Source organism: Amphibalanus amphitrite, unplaced genomic scaffold (genome assembly GCF_019059575.1).
Source record: "Amphibalanus amphitrite isolate SeventyFive unplaced genomic scaffold, NRLGWU_Aamphi_draft 000163F_arrow, whole genome shotgun sequence".
NCBI lineage: Eukaryota > Metazoa > Arthropoda > Thecostraca > Balanomorpha > Balanidae > Amphibalanus > Amphibalanus amphitrite.
The window spans coordinates 1-20,462 of record NW_024881658.1 but is presented as its reverse complement, the minus strand read 5'-3'; the positions used below and the strand labels follow the sequence as shown (position 1 = coordinate 20,462).

Below are 20,462 nucleotides of genomic sequence, written 5' to 3'. Positions count from 1 at the left end.
TTCTTGTAGCATCGTTTCCGCCTTCCTGTCATCTGGGCTGTGCGGCTTACTGAAGGCATACTTGCAGCCAAAGTGCTCTGTTCTCCAGATGTCGCTCAGATCGCCAGCACTCCCAGCCGTGCAGATGTCGCTGCAGTCGCTGTCGGTTGAGTAGGCGGCGCTGCCAGCGCTGTCGTCCCGATACATGTTCAGAGATTTGTTCAGAAAGTTTACGCACTCTGTCTCGGTGTCTTCCGTAGCGATGACGCGCCCAGTTATGGTCCATCCCAGTTTCGTTTCCTGGAGCAGAGGACCATTCTTCGACGTCTTGATGATCTTCTGAGTGGCGATGAGCTCCGCGTGGTCAAGGCCAATCAGCATCTGAGGCGGCTCATCCAGCTGTTTGATCCCAGTTTCTTCGATCTCGGGAAACATGCGCTTCAGCTGTTTTGCCGTCACGGGATTCTTGTCTATTTGCAGCTCGGGAACAGTAGCCACCTTATCCAGCAGGTGTGTTGAACCGGTATGGATGTTCTCGATGGTCACCTGGGTGAGTTCACACGAGTTGACTGAAGTCAGTCCAGACATTGTCTTGATGCGCAGATTTTGACGCTTCCCGTGAAGTCCCAGTTCCTGTGCCAGCTTATCAGTCATGAGCGTGACTGAGCTTCCCTCGTCCAGGAAGGCGACACACCTTCGTTTTGTGGAGCCGGAGACTTCGATGACGACCGTTTTCATCAGAATGGACGTGTGTCCATCCTTCGCCGCGTTGATCACAGTCGTGCTTCCTTGAGCCGGGTGTAGAAGTCGATGATGATGTTGCGTGTAGTTTTCTATGCCACACGGTCCTGTTCGGTGACAGTCAGATGACTGGTGGGATGTGTTGAGACAGCGGACGCAGGCTTTCTTCGTATTAACCCACGACAGTGTAGCACGCTACATCTTGAACATTTAACGTAGTATCTTTTCGGCACGGCTCGGTCCGGCAGTCCCTCTCCCTCGCAGTCCGGCCACACGCCTAGCTCGCTTTCCCACACCCAATTCCCCCCCCCCCCCCCAGTTCCCCTAATCTATCACTGTCCGCACAGAATGGGCAGCCGTTAAACTCCCATTAAGACGCGCGCTTTTGGAGACAGCTACCGCAGGATGAACGATTCGAACCCCAACAAGTAACAGCTGGATCAGTAACATTGTCAACAGCTCATGGACCCACGCCGAGGACAGATAACGGCTGGGAGCGCTGGATCAGTAAGATATGTCAACAGATCATGGAGCAGTGTCAAGGATGGATGCCGGCTGGAGCACACAGCCTCCTTTGTCGGGTACATCAGCCCAGGGTGAGTGACCCTGGCAAAACAACCGGGTGACCGACCTCACAATGGCCTCATGAGGTAGTTCCAGAGATCTCCGCAGAGGAAGAAGGCGCTGACTTACGGCCACACCCGGGCCAGTGGGCGGAGCAAGAGTGACGTCACAAGGGGCGTTGCCGGCAGACGAAACGGAAGGAAACAAAAGTTTGAATAAAATGAAATTGAAGAATCAAAATTAAAACTCGAAAATCACAAACCTTTCGGGGATTGTTTTATGCCAGCGATTACTAAAATGATAAAGCACTCAACACGAAGACGATTCGACGGCCAAAAATTGCAGGCACAGAGGAGCAAGGTGACTAAACAGGACAGAGGGCGCCATCTTACGGCCCCACCCACCAGAAGAAGGCAGAGGAAGATGACGTCGCAAGGGCGTGGCAGTCACCCCTCCCCCCCCCCCCCCAACTATAAAAGGGTGCGCCACCCAACCAGAGGCAGAATCACAGTCGAGCAGCCGAGAGTCACAGTCCACAGCTGGAGCCGGAGACGCCATCTGGGAGCCGCCGTCAGTCCGGGTCACCCGCGAGAAGCCTCTTCAGTTCGAGTGACCAGAGCCGGAGGACAACCGCCGACGCTTGAGACCACACTGAGAAGCGGAAGCGCAGAGAACTCCAGAATGTGAGGGTTGTTGAAAAGTCTGCTCAATCCCAATCCTTGCCCCCCCCCCCCTCTGCCCAGCGTGCCGTGCCCGTGACGACTGCCAAACATTTTCGGTTACCATAAAATGCACTCTCAATTGGAATTGGAAAACTTAAATTACTTTGAACTTATTGGTCCAGACACCCTAGTAGCATGTTAGGATCTGAATTTCGAGGTCATGTCAGAGTCGCCAGCAAACCGTTATTGTCAGTGGGAGTTCACGATTAGGCCAAGAGCGAGATCCGAAAATTTACATAAGTAGCTCAGTGTCACGAACGCTGAAATTGATGACAGGATGCGTGACAACGTTGAAATGTCTTTGTCTTCGGTCAAGATGGTTCGTTCGATTTATTATGGGCGATGGCCAGGTGCGTTTTGAGGTTGGAACGTTTGTGAAATAAAGGGTTTAGATTCGTGCTGTACTCACTAAAAGTTGCATTGCGAAATCATTGGTAATATTGCTGTAATCTAAAATGGAAGCTAAAATGGAAGTCGAAATCAATTATAGAACAGGTAAATACGTTTGAAAGGAATGTAATGTTTTAAGGTGGCGACTGATTCATGCGATCGATCTATGAATATGGCTATGAATTATGATTTGCGACAGATACGAATGCTTGAGCGTACGGCGGAATTTTTCCTGTTACTTAGGTGCATAGTTGCGAGCAGTGGTTTGAGGTTGACGGTTTGACACTTTGCGACTTTAGATGGTCACTTTGCGTCATTGAAATTGCGAAATGTCGAGTAACAGGTAGATGTAGAAATGTTTGTGGTTAGAACTAATATGCGACTAATATAGGTACCGATCGTTGTGCTTTGTAGAATAAATACTAGAAAGGACCAGCTTTGTTGGGAAACGATCAAATGGGACAGGAGTAAAAAAAAAAAAAAACTTACGTGGAATGGAGCTGATGAGATGTCGAACAGGGAGATATCGAAGCGATATTTTACCAGATTCACACTCACTGACACAGCCGTTGAATCTCCCGGCCCGAAGAGACCGCACACACCAGTACTGCACCGCGAGTGATGACGCGCCCATCGCGGCGCGGCCTTGACAACTGTCGACTGTCGACGCGGCGCCGGCCGGCGGCCGTCGTAATCGTCGTTCCCGACACGGGCGTTGAGCCGCCAGAGGGCGCGAGAAGCAGCCACAACAGGGGCAGTGGGTTAGCCGTAATTGGGGCGCGGGCGGTAGGTGAAGGTCACGTATAGGAGTCTGGTTAGTTGCGGAAAGTTGCAACGGGATAAGAACGTAGACAGTTAAATATGATATGCTATATGATATCTAGGACTGCACTTCGTTTGATACGCATTGTTTACTGCTAATAGGATGATTTAAATTAGATTCCCTATGAAAGGCTAGGGACCCTATGACAATATTCTGGCACTCTATAAAGATAATTTGTTTAGGTAACTAGTAGCCCATCAGAAGCTATCGAACGAGTTTCAAGGAGGCATTTCCGTTTGAGCATTCAGTAATTCACTATGGTACGGTGGATCACAACCAGACGGCAGATCGATGCGTGTTAATTGGTTCTAGATCATATGTCTGATTAAATCAAGAGCGGTTCAAGGTCTGCTAGGATTGTAATAGAAGGAACTGATGATAAGGTTCACGCGTGTAGCAGCAATTAGGACTTGAGATTACGATTAGATTTGGTTAAATTATGCGTTTCTGCTATTCGCGTTCTTGCGAGTTAGCGCCAATAATTACTCCAACAATATTGGCACAGGGCATTGTGAGGCACAGACGGCTTGTTTGCCCGCCTCCTATGGCGTAACGTTTACCAGCATGACTGTATGAGACACAGATGCACTTCTCGAAACCCACGTCCAGACCGGAATAATAAGAGGGACACACCGTCACGTACGCAGGGCATATGCACGTTTTCCGCCAGTGGTACCGGCCACTGTTAATTTTCCCGCTTAGGTAACACTGGGTGAGAAGGCAGTGAGAGGTTTCTACGGCAGGGGGGAAGGGGAAGATTGGCACAGTATGCAGTGGAGAGTAAGTTATGCCAAAGGCAAGAAGCCGAAGGTCAGGGGTGAGTCACCCAAAGGGCGGATAAGGCGAGCCGTAGTGTCCCGGATAAGTCCTCATACTTATTTCGTAAAGGTACTCTAATCGGTACTGGACAGCCTCAGGGGAGGGAAGAATGTACTCCAGGACACGTAAGGCCTTGAATAGTAAATCCCATGGTTAAGGATAGTTCCAGGATATGAACTAGGGTCCCTGGGTCGTGAACGGGAATGTTACACGCGGACCGGAAGAGGGCATAGGTAATCTCTCCCGGTAGAGAGATAAGTCGGATATAAATCGTGTATGTGTGTACCATAAGTCTATCGGTCGTGTAGTGAATCCCATAAATTAGTAGGGTGGATATTTATGCAATTATTCTGGACGGCCCTGCGGTAAGTATCTTTGTCGCCGGTTAGCGGAGCATGCATATGGATTTCGGAAAGAGACATTTATCTCGCCGGGGAGATCGCTATTAGTCAGGCACCTAACGCCATCGGAGGGAATTCGAGGGGCGCTAAATAAATTTGGGGTGAATATATGACGAACGAACGTAGAGAGAGGATGAGAGTGAGAATGGTAAAGGATGAATCTTAGGATAAGGCCGATGGGAGTTTAGCGAAGCTCAGTTAGGACAGTCAAACTAATTAATCTCGAGGGCAACTTAAAACTAGCAACGCTAATACGAATTAAGTGGGCAATTTTCTTAATGGGAAGGCCAGTGATATAGGAATGGGTGACTGGACGAATGATCACATTCAATTTATCAATGTAATTACCACCCATATGTTTGGCAGTGGTCATCGGGACTTCGAATGCCCTGTCCTTCACCTGCCCAACTGTGCCGCAAACCCAGCTGATCGGATACCTCTATCCCTAATCCGAGCAGTGAAGAAGCATCTCGTGCATCATGGTCTATACAATGAACAGAATCATCAAGCCTCTAAATTAAAAAGCATCTTCCATCAGATGTATTTGTATGCAAGGTGGATCTCTAGACATCTCCCTCAGGTGGATCTCAACACCATCTCAAGATCTCTATCAGGTGGATCTATATCTACATCTATCTCAGGATCTCATCACTATCTGGATCTCTCTCTAGATCTATCTCGGGATCTTTTCCAAGACTCTCAAGCTCCCCTGTTCTACCAGTTCAACTATCGAGTTCATTCCAGCAGCAAATAGCTCTGTTCCTCTACAACCAGCTGAACGACAGTGGACCGCGGTGCTGGATCAACCGCAAAGAAGGCGTTTGATTACCCGCAAGGAAGCAGTTATTATCCTCTCTTTCTTCTTCTTTTCTAAATCCCCTCGCTACAAATGGCGCCCAAAACGTGGGGATTTGATAATTCTCAAATTGTGAAGCTGGTAGACTGGCACAAGCCGCCGAACCCGAAGTTGATGAATTGAAAGTCAACCGTATGGAGAAGAGGAAGAAGTTGAAGAATAGAGCAGGTGTTCGAAATACCGGCAGCAGTGGAAATGAGCGTGCTGCAGGGGTCGATATGAAGAAAGAGGATGAGCTAAAGAAAGCTGTGTGAAGATGATGAAGCTTATGATGGTGGCTGATGACAGGGAAGTTGAAGAATTGAGCAGGTGTTCGAAATACTGACAGCAGTGGAAATAAACGTGCTGCAGGGGTCGACGTGAAGGAAGAGGATGAGCTAAAGAAAGATGTGTGAAGATGATGAAGCTTATGATGGTGGCTGATGAGAGGAAGCGGTCTTACGAATACTGAAAAGGACATAGAAGAAGTTGTTGAAGATAAGATAAGGAAATGAAGCTGTCTCATGAACAAAGGATCAGACTAATACAGAAGACAGGCCGAAAATGAAACTTGACAATTGTTTGCATCAGCATATCAATTCTTCTACGTTCTGCTGTACAACAAGTCCAAGTCTCGGTCAGCTGCTGTATTGCAAAGGAGAGCTCGAACTTTCTAGAGTATTGAGGATAAAAGGACAGCAATATCAAAAGCAGAAGAGGAAGAAGAACAGGCGAAATCCTCGTGTTGTACTGAATCAAAATCAAACACGGTCGTCTTCACAACACAGCCAAGGCGATTATCATGTTGGTGAACGAGGAGAGGGTGCCAGGATGCTGCAAGACCAACTGCCAAACGATCCATTCAGATGGGCTGCTGCAGAGATCACCCACCTGGGCTGCTGCGACGGCGGTCACCTGGTCCGCCGAAAGGTCGCTACCTGAGCTGCCACGGAGGTCACCAGTGCTGCCACGGGGATGCATTGCCCTCGCGTGCTGCCTCGGAGGTCACTCACCTGAGCGGCCGCGGAAGTCGCCTACCTGAGCTGCCACGGAGGTTGTCACCGGGTCTGCCACGAAGGTCACCTACCCGGGCTGCCATGGAGGTCACCCACTTGAGCTGCCGCGGAAGTCGCATACCTGAGCTGCCACGGATGTCATCTGTGCTGCCACGGAGGATGCATTGCCCTCGCGTGCTGCCCCGGGGGTCACTCAACTGAGCTGCCGCGGAAGTCGCCTACCTGAGCTGCCACGGGGGATGCATTGCCATCGCGTGCTGCCTCGGGGGTCACTCACATGAGCTGCCGCGGAAGTCGCCTACCTGAGCTACCACGGAGGCTGTCACCGGGTCTGCCACGAGGGTCACCTACCTGGGCTGCCACGGAAGTCGCCTACCTGAGCTACAACGGAGGCTGTCACGGGTCTCCCACGATGGTCACCCAACCGGGCTGCCACGGGGATGCGTTGCCCTCGCGTGCTGCCTCGGGGGTCACCCACCTGAGCTGCCATGGAGGTCGCTCACCTGAGCTGCCACGGAGCCTGCCACCCGGGCGGCCACAGAGGTCGCGGCAGGGCCGGCCATGGAGGTCGCCTACCCGGACTGCCACAGAGGTGTCATCCACCTGGGCTGCCATGTAGGCTGCCCACACGGGCCGCCGTGCAAGCTGCCCACCCGGGCTGCCACGGAACCCGCCGTCCGGGCTGCTGTGGAATCTTCCCACCCTGGCTGCCGTGGAGGCCGCCCCACCCAGGCTGCCACCCGGGCTGCCGTGAAGGCTGCCCACCCGGGCTGCCATGGAGGCCGCCACCCGAACTGCTGTTGAGGCCGCCCACCTGGGCTGCCATGGCAGCCTTCACCCTCCTGAGAAGCCACTTACCGAACGGCCACCGACGACATCGGGCTAACCAAAGTGGTTGGTGCCCGTGACCCGGATCTGGTGAACGACAAACTGAGGTGGGGACGAGGAACAACAGGTGCGTGTGTGTACTGTACTAGGTATACGATGTCATGTTGTAGGCGTTGCTGAAGATCAGATGATTGTGTAGATTTAGATGAGTAAGGGGTATGACTTTTCTTCGTATGAGTTGCGAGGACGCAACTAGGGTTGTTTGGACTGAAGATGTAGCACGCTACATCTTGAACATTTAACGTAGTATCTTTTCGGCACGGCTCGGTCCGGCAGTCCCTCTCCCTCGCAGTCCGGCCACACGCCTAGCTCGCTTTCCCACACCCAATTCCCCCCCCCCCCCCCCCCCCAGTTCCCCTAATCTATCACTGTCCGCACAGAATGGGCAGCCGTTAAACTCCCATTAAGACGCGCGCTTTTGGAGACAGCTACCGCAGGATGAACGATTCGAACCCCAACAAGTAACAGCTGGATCAGTAACATTGTCAACAGCTCATGGACCCACGCCGAGGACAGATAACGGCTGGGAGCGCTGGATCAGTAAGATATGTCAACAGATCATGGAGCAGTGTCAAGGATGGATGCCGGCTGGAGCACACAGCCTCCTTTGTCGGGTACATCAGCCCAGGGTGAGTGACCCTGGCAAAACAACCGGGTGACCGACCTCACAATGGCCTCATGAGGTAGTTCCAGAGATCTCCGCAGAGGAAGAAGGCGCTGACTTACGGCCACACCCGGGCCAGTGGGCGGAGCAAGAGTGACGTCACAAGGGGCGTTGCCGGCAGACGAAACGGAAGGAAACAAAAGTTTGAATAAAATGAAATTGAAGAATCAAAATTAAAACTCGAAAATCACAAACCTTTCGGGGATTGTTTTATGCCAGCGATTACTAAAATGATAAAGCACTCAACACGAAGACGATTCGACGGCCAAAAATTGCAGGCACAGAGGAGCAAGGTGACTAAACAGGACAGAGGGCGCCATCTTACGGCCCCACCCACCAGAAGAAGGCAGAGGAAGATGACGTCGCAAGGGCGTGGCAGTCACCCCTCCCCCCCCCAACTATAAAAGGGTGCGCCACCCAACCAGAGGCAGAATCACAGTCGAGCAGCCGAGAGTCACAGTCCACAGCTGGAGCCGGAGACGCCATCTGGGAGCCGCCGTCAGTCCGGGTCACCCGCGAGAAGCCTCTTCAGTTCGAGTGACCAGAGCCGGAGGACAACCGCCGACGCTTGAGACCACACTGAGAAGCGGAAGCGCAGAGAACTCCAGAATGTGAGGGTTGTTGAAAAGTCTGCTCAATCCCAATCCTTGCCCCCCCCCCCCCTCTGCCCAGCGTGCCGTGCCCGTGACGACTGCCAAACATTTTCGGTTACCATAAAATGCACTCTCAATTGGAATTGGAAAACTTAAATTACTTTGAACTTATTGGTCCAGACACCCTAGTAGCATGTTAGGATCTGAATTTCGAGGTCATGTCAGAGTCGCCAGCAAACCGTTATTGTCAGTGGGAGTTCACGATTAGGCCAAGAGCGAGATCCGAAAATTTACATAAGTAGCTCAGTGTCACGAACGCTGAAATTGATGACAGGATGCGTGACAACGTTGAAATGTCTTTGTCTTCGGTCAAGATGGTTCGTTCGATTTATTATGGGCGATGGCCAGGTGCGTTTTGAGGTTGGAACGTTTGTGAAATAAAGGGTTTAGATTCGTGCTGTACTCACTAAAAGTTGCATTGCGAAATCATTGGTAATATTGCTGTAATCTAAAATGGAAGCTAAAATGGAAGTCGAAATCAATTATAGAACAGGTAAATACGTTTGAAAGGAATGTAATGTTTTAAGGTGGCGACTGATTCATGCGATCGATCTATGAATATGGCTATGAATTATGATTTGCGACAGATACGAATGCTTGAGCGTACGGCGGAATTTTTCCTGTTACTTAGGTGCATAGTTGCGAGCAGTGGTTTGAGGTTGACGGTTTGACACTTTGCGACTTTAGATGGTCACTTTGCGTCATTGAAATTGCGAAATGTCGAGTAACAGGTAGATGTAGAAATGTTTGTGGTTAGAACTAATATGCGACTAATATAGGTACCGATCGTTGTGCTTTGTAGAATAAATACTAGAAAGGACCAGCTTTGTTGGGAAACGATCAAATGGGACAGGAGTAAAAAAAAAAAAAAAAACTTACGTGGAATGGAGCTGATGAGATGTCGAACAGGGAGATATCGAAGCGATATTTTACCAGATTCACACTCACTGACACAGCCGTTGAATCTCCCGGCCCGAAGAGACCGCACACACCAGTACTGCACCGCGAGTGATGACGCGCCCATCGCGGCGCGGCCTTGACAACTGTCGACTGTCGACGCGGCGCCGGCCGGCGGCCGTCGTAATCGTCGTTCCCGACACGGGCGTTGAGCCGCCAGAGGGCGCGAGAAGCAGCCACAACAGGGGCAGTGGGTTAGCCGTAATTGGGGCGCGGGCGGTAGGTGAAGGTCACGTATAGGAGTCTGGTTAGTTGCGGAAAGTTGCAACGGGATAAGAACGTAGACAGTTAAATATGATATGCTATATGATATCTAGGACTGCACTTCGTTTGATACGCATTGTTTACTGCTAATAGGATGATTTAAATTAGATTCCCTATGAAAGGCTAGGGACCCTATGACAATATTCTGGCACTCTATAAAGATAATTTGTTTAGGTAACTAGTAGCCCATCAGAAGCTATCGAACGAGTTTCAAGGAGGCATTTCCGTTTGAGCATTCAGTAATTCACTATGGTACGGTGGATCACAACCAGACGGCAGATCGATGCGTGTTAATTGGTTCTAGATCATATGTCTGATTAAATCAAGAGCGGTTCAAGGTCTGCTAGGATTGTAATAGAAGGAACTGATGATAAGGTTCACGCGTGTAGCAGCAATTAGGACTTGAGATTACGATTAGATTTGGTTAAATTATGCGTTTCTGCTATTCGCGTTCTTGCGAGGTTAGCGCCAATAATTACTCCAACAATATTGGCACAGGGCATTGTGAGGCACAGACGGCTTGTTTGCCCGCCTCCTATGGCGTAACGTTTACCAGCATGACTGTATGAGACACAGATGCACTTCTCGAAACCCACGTCCAGACCGGAATAATAAGAGGGACACACCGTCACGTACGCAGGGCATATGCACGTTTTCCGCCAGTGGTACCGGCCACTGTTAATTTTCCCGCTTAGGTAACACTGGGTGAGAAGGCAGTGAGAGGTTTCTACGGCAGGGGGGAAGGGGAAGATTGGCACAGTATGCAGTGGAGAGTAAGTTATGCCAAAGGCAAGAAGCCGAAGGTCAGGGGTGAGTCACCCAAAGGGCGGATAAGGCGAGCCGTAGTGTCCCGGATAAGTCCTCATACTTATTTCGTAAAGGTACTCTAATCGGTACTGGACAGCCTCAGGGGAGGGAAGAATGTACTCCAGGACACGTAAGGCCTTGAATAGTAAATCCCATGGTTAAGGATAGTTCCAGGATATGAACTAGGGTCCCTGGGTCGTGAACGGGAATGTTACACGCGGACCGGAAGAGGGCATAGGTAATCTCTCCCGGTAGAGAGATAAGTCGGATATAAATCGTGTATGTGTGTACCATAAGTCTATCGGTCGTGTAGTGAATCCCATAAATTAGTAGGGTGGATATTTATGCAATTATTCTGGACGGCCCTGCGGTAAGTATCTTTGTCGCCGGTTAGCGGAGCATGCATATGGATTTCGGAAAGAGACATTTATCTCGCCGGGGAGATCGCTATTAGTCAGGCACCTAACGCCATCGGAGGGAATTCGAGGGGCGCTAAATAAATTTGGGGTGAATATATGACGAACGAACGTAGAAGAGGATGAGAGTGAGAATGGTAAAGGATGAATCTTAGGATAAGGCCGATGGGAGTTTAGCGAAGCTCAGTTAGGACAGTCAAACTAATTAATCTCGAGGGCAACTTAAAACTAGCAACGCTAATACGAATTAAGTGGGCAATTTTCTTAATGGGAAGGCCAGTGATATAGGAATGGGTGACTGGACGAATGATCACATTCAATTTATCAATGTAATTACCACCCATATGTTTGGCAGTGGTCATCGGGACTTCGAATGCCCTGTCCTTCACCTGCCCAACTGTGCCGCAAACCCAGCTGATCGGATACCTCTATCCCTAATCCGAGCAGTGAAGAAGCATCTCGTGCATCATGGTCTATACAATGAACAGAATCATCAAGCCTCTAAATTAAAAAGCATCTTCCATCAGATGTATTTGTATGCAAGGTGGATCTCTAGACATCTCCCTCAGGTGGATCTCAACACCATCTCAAGATCTCTATCAGGTGGATCTATATCTACATCTATCTCAGGATCTCATCACTATCTGGATCTCTCTCTAGATCTATCTCGGGATCTTTTCCAAGACTCTCAAGCTCCCCTGTTCTACCAGTTCAACTATCGAGTTCATTCCAGCAGCAAATAGCTCTGTTCCTCTACAACCAGCTGAACGACAGTGGACCGCGGTGCTGGATCAACCGCAAAGAAGGCGTTTGATTACCCGCAAGGAAGCAGTTATTATCCTCTCTTTCTTCTTCTTTTCTAAATCCCCTCGCTACAACAGTCTGTCTTTCGGTGTCAGTCTCTGGAACTGTTCGCAGCGAGCTATATAGTGATTTTGGCCACAGTAGAAACAGGCCACTGGTCGACGCGCTGTGGCTCCCTGGGTTCCCTGGGCAGATCCGTTGGCTGCGTACACAGAGGTGGGAGGCTCGGCAGGTGGGCGGCTCGTCCTGCCGGCCCCATGGTAGCCATGGCGTTCTCGTTGGTGCTCGTGACGGTCGCGTCTGCTCGTGCGTCCGCGACTGCCGGAGCGGTTCTTGACATCATGTGACGGATGGCATTGCAGGCTGCTGCCGATGACGCCATACTGTCGATCCTTTATGTGCTCTTCCAGAAACTCGTGGAAAAGACCGCACGACAGCTTCCTCCCGTCTTCACATCGGCGCCGAGCGTAGGCGCCCCAAGCTTGCTGGCTCTCCAGTGGCAGCTTTCCCGTCAACAACTGCAGCGTGTGCAAGTTGTCCAACTCGCTCTCAAAGCCGACTGCTTGAAGAGTTGATATAGCGTTATACACTGCCGTGCCGAACTGAGAGAGCAGTTCTGTGTCGCTCGATCGTATCGTGTCGAAGTTCAGGAGCTGAGTCGTTACGGCGTTCGTCACTTGCAGGCGGTTCCCGAAGCGAGACTCGAGCGCGTGCATAATCCTCAGCAGAGGACACCCAGACAGGAGAGCTCCGTGTACCGCTTCAAAGGCCGGCCCCTTGAGTCTGTCCCGCAGATGACGAATTATCTGCAGGTCGGTGAACTGGCCGGATCTCATGGCTTCATCGACTTGAAGCTTGAAAAATGGATAGCGGCTGTACTTTCCATCGAAGGGCAGAATGTCCAGTTTGGGGTTTTCTCTCACGATGAAGATTGAATCAGGACGGTGTGAGACTGGTTCAAGTACGTGTGAGTCTGGTCCAGGTTGGTGCGAGGGTGGCTCTGGCCGGTGCGAGACTGGCTCAGGCCAGTGCGAGACCTGCTCAGGTCGGTGCGAGACCGGCTCAGACTGAAGTGAGTCTGGCTCCGGCCGGTGCGACCCTGCAGGTTCCAGCCGAGTTGATGTCCGGCGACTGTCGTTCTCTGGCTGGGATTCAATGGCATTCGTCAGGTCACACAGTGTCACGTCTTGAGAAGAATGACGGAGGGATCGTGCACATTCCTCCATTTCTACCTGATCTTGTTCGTCGATCTCGGCAAGTTCCAGCGCGTGTCTTGCTCTGGCTAGTTCCAGCTGTCGTTTCGTTTCCGCCAGCTGTCTTCTAGATTCCTCGGCTGCTGCTTCAAGCCGTTGCTGCTCTTCTAGCTGCCGCAGTCGTGTACTAGCAGCTCTGACCGATCTCGCAGACGCTCGTGATACCGTCGTATAACTCGATCGGTGAGACTTGCAGCTCGAAGTTTCGTCATTAGTCTTGTTGGCATCGTTGGCATCCATCTTGAGGTCATGAGTTAGGTACGTTACGTTAAGTAAATTGTGATGCACATTTCATAGATCAAATTACGTTTCTGCAATCGCTTACACGGCTGGCTAACGTTACTTACGTTGGCAATTCATGATCGATTTTCATGATGTAGCGGACTCGTTTGTCCACCGAGGCGATCTTCTTCTATTCATCATACCAGCAAAATTGCGCAACACATCTGTTTATTCGTTTTAAACCAAATGTATGCAAATTTATACTGATAATAATAAAGAATGAAAATCGATCGCCTGTTTTGCAAAGTTCAGCGGTCGCACCAAACAACTAAAAATAAAATCCGCGAGACAAATACACGTTTAAAGGTTCTTCCAATGTGGCGAAATATTTGATTCATCATCAGCTCTTCCACTGGAAGATATTTATCGATATATAAACGTATCTGGTCCGTCACAAGTAGGTACACCTACCTCTGGAGACCCCCAAAGGTTCCTATCTTTCAAAATTGGCATCTGAGGGCCGCGCGCAGACTCCTGCGGGGCTTCGCAACGGCTCTATCGGGGCTCACTCAACCTGCCTAGTCCTACTGCTAAAAAGACTGGCTCTGAGCCCTAAGGACTTCATCAGTCTCTGCCAGCCCCAGGACCCACACCGGCTCATGGTGTCCCGATGTCGAAATATGAGGGAATCTGCGCGGGACCATCAAGACGTAAAGTTATCTCGATCAGGACCAACGTATAGGCTGTGCCGGAGTCTGCGTGAGCCCTCTGATCTTCAGAAGCCCACCATGTATGTTTTCACTTAGAGGCCAGTTTATGGCCCTCAGAGACCAGTACAGGGCCTGCAAACTGCAAAGGCCAGTAGTTTCAGACCATCAGAGACCGAGTTGGGCTCTCAGAGGCTAATGTGGGTCCTTACTCATTACATGCCAACATGGGGCCCTCAGAGGTCAGCGTGGGGCCCTAAAAGACCGGCATGAGCCGTCGATGGACCTCAGAGGCCAGCAGAGGGCTCTCAAAGGCCAAGATGGGCCCTCCTCAGAGGCCAATGCAGGCCCTTAGAGGCCGGCATCGGGTCTTCAGCAGCCAGTGCGGGGCCCTCATTGGCACCGAAAGGTTCGTCTTGGGACACCAGAGACAGAAATAAGGCCACCAGAAACCGGTGTGAGACCCTCAGACGCCAGTTGGGGCCCCTGATGCCGGTTAGGGGCATTCATAGGCAAGATTTGGGGCCTCAGAGGTCGATGTGGGCTCTTCGCGGTCAACGTGGGTGCTTGACCGCCACTGAAGTTCCCTCAGAGGTCAGTGTAGGACGCTCAAAGACCGGTGTGGGAGCTGGGCGTGTTTTTTTTGTGAGTCTCGTGATGATCGAATAAGGGCCAGGGCCCCATACACCTATGGGGGCCCATTGGTTGTTTGAGGGGGCAAATGATATGATGGCCCCCTTTATTGGCCTTTGGGGGGGGGGCATGGCCCTGATGCCATGTGTACACCGCCACTGTGTACAAATTACACACAGGCCTCTGAGATTACATACTAGCTCATGCAAACTTTATGCAGGCCCCGGAGGTCCCACGCTAATCCTTAAGAAACCAAACCGGCATACGGCGTCACCACCGGGCTTCTAAGGTGCACAGCACCAACCCATGAGGTCTTACTTTAGTGTCGTAGAGCCACGCTCATTTGGCAGGGCCCACCCGCCACTGCCGAAGAGGGTCTCATGCCAGTCATTGCTGGGCCTACGAGAGCCTCAAGTAAACCCACGCTAATATTCCATATAAGATCCGGCCATACTCGTGAGCCGGTGCCAGCGACGCTGACCGCCAAATTGACAGAATGCGAAACTGAGCCCACTTATGAGTGAAATTTACGTCCTTTGATGGCGCAAGAAAGAAAATGAAACATACAAAAAGCTTTCTCTAGGACTTTTGTTCGATCTGAAAGGTGGGGCCAAAAGATAGTATGGCCCCACCTTTCAGCACCAAAGGGGGGGCCATGGCCCCCGTGGCCCCCCCCTGGGACCGCCAATGATCGAACAGAATAATCAGGTATATGTTTCTTGTCTAAGTTTTGTCACAAATTATGGGGGGGCAAAAAGATACTTTTGCCCCCCCGAGTTTGCCAGGGGGGGCAGCTGCCCCCCTGCCCCCCCGAATCCGCCGCCCCTGTTGACACGCACTTGAATGATTGTACGTACTGATCGACCCTATCCAACGAGAACCATATCAAAAGATGCACGTTTTGTATTCCGTTTGAATCGGCTTTGTTTCGCTGCTTAATTGCTATTCTTATTCTGATGACGGTGCAATATCGAAATATATCAATTTAGTTTTAATTATATCAATTTGCAACATATAACATGAGCATAAGGTTATTCACTCTATTTACATTATTAGACTTTTACTTTTGTTTACTTTTTTGGGATCTCCGCTGTTTCTAGCGACTTTATTTTAGAAGTGCGGCGTTTGCGGCAGATGTTGCGCGCAAATAGCATATACCACCGCGTGCTACAAAACGTTTTAGTCAAACATTAAAAAATCGTTAGGTATTTGCGCTGACGTCACACATTCAGAGGGGTATTCCTAAGCATTAGCCCCTCTGAATCAAAATGCTGCAATTTTGAAATTCAATATTTCCGATTTAAGGCATTTCTCGATGTTGTGAGTGCCGAAACCGGTAATTGTGAGCCAGGGACCCCATTTTGGCTATCTCAACTCAAATCTAATGTTAAGGTGGGAGGGTCCCTTTAACATACCACGAAAATGGTGCAGCTCATAAAACTGATCTGCATGTCATGAAAGCCTAAAACATGGCAAAGAACATGAAAAATGATAATAACAAAATATCATATCTTGCAATAACAAATTTATACACTTAAGAGGTATAAATGTAAAGCAATCAAAGTCATTGATTGCATCGGCAGCATCAACTTGGTTCTTGCGCTCACTGGGTTGCAGTTTCCCTGATCTGCCGGCCGATTGCATGCTTCTCTAGCTGTGAGCTGACTGTTGTCTTACACGAATCAGGGTTTAAAAAAAAAAAAACAAAGCCAATCAGGTCCGACAGCCAAACAATAGATGTTTAATTCCTGGTTCTGGTGACATCATCGGCTTTATGAGCTTCTTTACTAGTGTATCCGTCGGCTGTCGCGGTTTTACAAAATAAATCATTCCTTGCGTCCTTACCACTCATTTATCATGGCAACCGCCGGTTCTTAGATAAATAACCCACATTACTGCACGTTGTCTGTGCTGTATTTAGAAACAGCATGTGAGCATTCAAAATGCCACCATTGCCATCAAAGCCATGCCGTGTGTTGCATTATGACTACAAATATACGCAAAGGTTATCTCACAGAAGCCACCGTTGGTGATTAGCTACATCTTTTTATGAAATAGAAATAAGCCTAATTAAGGAGGCATTTTAGACTGTATTCCGAATGACGACGATTGAAGACAATTTGGGTGGGCCAGCCAAAAGCATTTAACCTCAAGTAACTATATCCGTGGGCACATACCTACTATAGTTCGTTTTTCTTAAGTTTGCCCCTCACTGTAAACGTCTTTTTGAACACAGCACGAGAATTGCTAGCTGAATTACTTAGAAAACTGGTTGGCGCACATTGATTTGACCAGATTTGACAGACGATCAATTTGATCAAATTTATTTACTATTTCACAGACTCGTAGCTCGTATTTGCCAATACCTACAGCCCCACAGGGATAGACGACTTCTCAGGAATTATGTGTGAACTAATAAATAAATTGCACGGCGCTTAACATAACGTTAAATCGTCGGTGTTCAAAGCTTAATTTTGAAAATATTATTTATATCTACAATACAATGTGCGCCAACCAGTTTTCTCAGTAATTCAGCTAGCAATTCTCGTGCTGTGTTCAAAAAGACGTTTACAGTGAGGGGCAAACTTAAGAAAAACGAACTATATCAGATAATCAAATGGAGAATGGAAAATCCTACACCTTCCCCTTTTAAAGTTGCCAAATATGATTAAGAAACAAAACACTGAGACATGTTCGCAACTTTCCATGCATGCATGCCGCTCTTTTACGTGCATCAACACTAAAAATAAAAATATCTCTTCAACAGCACCCGGCGACTCTTCAGCTGACCTATCCTCGCCCCACAGTGCACGTCCATTCTACTGAGCTCACGCGGTGATGGCGAGCGGCAATGTTTGTTTTCGGGCGCGTCACCGGTCCGACCCAGGGAGGGTGTGACTGACCCCCTCACAGTGGGTCAGCCGGGTCCACACGCTGTGAGTGGTTGAGTCAGCACCGACCCCGGAGGAAGTCCGATGTGACGCTACGGTCAGGTCGAATGACAGAGATTTGAGAACTCGACACTGAGCCTGAACGTACCACTAGCATCCAGATGCGATTACGATCCTGATAGGGAATAAAAGGTGAACGTGCATAGTCTGTTGCCAGCAAGGTAAAAGGCATGCAGTTATAATGTGATAGTCATTTGTCAGGGAATGCAGCGATGCAACAAGAATGTGAAGATGTCACTCAACCATGTGCAGGACCCATTCATCTTTGTTTGCCGTGAGCGCCCAAAGCCTAGCGTCTACCGCTTGGACACGCGACCGTCGTAATGGCGGGGAGGCCACCCGAAGGAACAAAACATGCAAATGCATCGCGTGGCCATCTCAATGTCCGGCAAATTTGCCTTGCAAACGAGAATGCCACCCTGATTGACCATAAAGCTGATAGGCTAGGTGGCGGCCGGGCCCGGCGTCACCGCTCGACTTAGGGCCCGTGCCGGTCGTAATGATAATTTGCCGCCGGGCCGCAATGACACACCGCCACGCCATAAAGCTAATCAGTGGCCGCATTCGGAGCACGACTGCTATGCGCGGCGCCGCGTGCGGGCCGTCGGCCGGCCGGCAGGTAGGCACCCGGAGCATTCGGCACCGTGTAGCCATGCAACAGGTCTCGGCGACGACCCATGCAACAGGCAACGCTCGCCGGGTCCCCGTCGGAGCGCACGAGATGCCCGGAGGGACCCCAGCGGTATGTGAGGAGCACAATGCACATCGGCACTGGCCATGGGGCGGGGTGGTCGGTGACAATGCACGAGACGTGACCACACCCAGAGGCGCGAAGTAAAGCTGGTGTTCAGATCGAGACTAAAGCTGGCGTTCAGATCTGGCCCGAGGCGGCACTGAGGTTCATCAGCCCCGAACGGGTGATCAGAGCCTGGCGATGCTCTCTTTGTGGTGTTCGATTATCACTCCTCGTCCTTAGGAGTCATCCCCGCTAAAAGATTACGGAGTACGTGCTATGACTAGCCCGGGCCCCGGCCAGCAACTCGCTACCTCTTCCAGATAAGGTAGCTCCATAGTTGGTAATTTAAGATGAACGGTGACATACGTAAGCGGCACTCACATGATCAAGTATCAAGTAAGCTTGTAATCAAGTAATCCAGTAGTAAGCAAGCTTATCACAACATACAAACATAAACTGGCACCTAAGTTAAATGCAGCAGGCATCAGGTTTCGGAGCTAAGGTAGTTATGATGCTATATTTGACACCTGACACACCGTGTCCGGTGACATGAACCGTAACCAGTAGATGGTGACCTGCTGCCCTCAACTCACAGGTATGACGACTTTTCCTCTGACGGGTGACGGCGCGGACTGGAGAACACTCATCACGTCACTTAACGTCACTTCGTAACTTCACTTCACTTGCACGTCGCGCATCACAAATTATATCACCAACGTCACAACCAGAGTGAATGAACGAGTCAAAACAGTGCTTCCCTCAACAAAGAACGCTGGATAATACTGAGAGCGGTGACTGAGCGATCAACTGGCCAGTACAGCGGTTAGAACTGGTCCCGGCGGCCAGAACTCGCGATGAGCCTCCGGTACGTCCCGGGAAGAGTAAGCCGGGGAGCGGCGGTGGGCGGGCGCGGCCCGGAACGCTGACTGTCCGGCTGTGAGCCTGACCTCAGCAGCCGCCCGGCCGTCTGTCGTTGGTCCGCGCGAGATGGGTCACTGGAGGTGGTACACCTCGCGTCACTGAGCAAAGCAGTCTGGCACGGATATCGCACCCAGTACCCACCAAGCTATCTGCTCCGGGTGTGGCACTCAGCACTCGGTGCTTGGCACTCAGCAATCGGGACCCAGAGATTAGTCGTCGGCACTCCACACTCGGTACTCAGAAATCCGCGCATGCCACTTACACTCGCAATCCACAAGCGCTATAACTACCAACGATAAAGCCCGCGGTGACAATCCGTGAATCGGGCAGCAGCGGCAGCGGTCGATTTCTGGCTCTGCAGCTCACGGAGACGCGCCGAGAGGCGTTCCGCGAGAGGCTCACTCGTCGCGCCGTCAGCCCAGTGTCGTCCGCAGGGGCTGCTCTGTCCGACTGCGGCCTGGGCGACAGCGGGGGGGGGGGGGACGGAGCCGGCCGCTAAGCCGCGCCACCGCGCCACGAGCCGCCGCGCGGCGGCGAGCGTCGAACGGAAACCGGCGTCCTATCTTGCGGGCTGGACTGTTCCGGTGCTGTCTGGTGGCGATACGGCGGTTTCCGCAATCCGCAGCCTCTCCGCGACACGCCGCCGCCAGAGCTCCCATCGACAGAGAGGACCGACGCGACGAGACCCGCCGCCGCCGCCCCGACCCCGGCGCGACACAGCGGCGGACTGGCGATTAGGCGGGATTAAAATCTGACCGACGCCGCCGACGGCTTACCGGAAAACCGTCGACAATTGAATTGCGATGATCGGTTGCCTCAAGTGGGTTTATGGCGTCTGACGGCTGCCGCGATGGTGGTTAGACTAATGACTGTCGTGCTTGGCCTGAGTGCATGTGACTGGGATGGCCAATAAAGTGGCGAAAAACTATAAAGACTATAGAACACGACCTAAGCGTATCCATCAAATAAATTGTGGAATTTTTCAGGCATGTGAGGACATCATGCATCCTTGCTATTTGACCACAACTGCGGTGCACTACCCAGCATCATCAAGGTGATGAAACATGAGAGTTTACCGCTGTCTGAGTGTAGTCGGCACATGTTCATAATGTTCTAACTTTCCGCACCGATGTGATAGAGTAAAACTTGGCCCCATTTCAATGGATTTTTTCAGAAAAAGGGACGGATAAAACGTCATGGCGTTATGAAAAAATGCTTACAATATCTAATATGGATAGAAGACCACTGAATTTTAGACTAATTAATGTGACGGTCTGAAATGAATATAGCAACCTG

At 50.6% G+C, this 20,462-nt stretch overlaps 1 protein-coding gene across 1 annotated transcript in view; it reads right to left on the bottom strand.

Annotated features, from left to right (window-relative positions):
- The window catches only part of LOC122383409 (four and a half LIM domains protein 2-like), a 154,899-nt gene extending 135,204 nt beyond the window's left edge, over positions 1–19,695 (bottom strand). Inside the window, exon 1 of the mRNA XM_043369770.1 lies at positions 18,839–19,695. Within this exon, the coding sequence (XP_043225705.1) occupies positions 18,839–18,892 (54 nt within the window). The 5' untranslated portion in view covers positions 18,893–19,695. The remainder of the gene's footprint in view (positions 1–18,838) is intronic.
- Between the last annotated feature and the right edge of the window lie 767 nt (positions 19,696–20,462).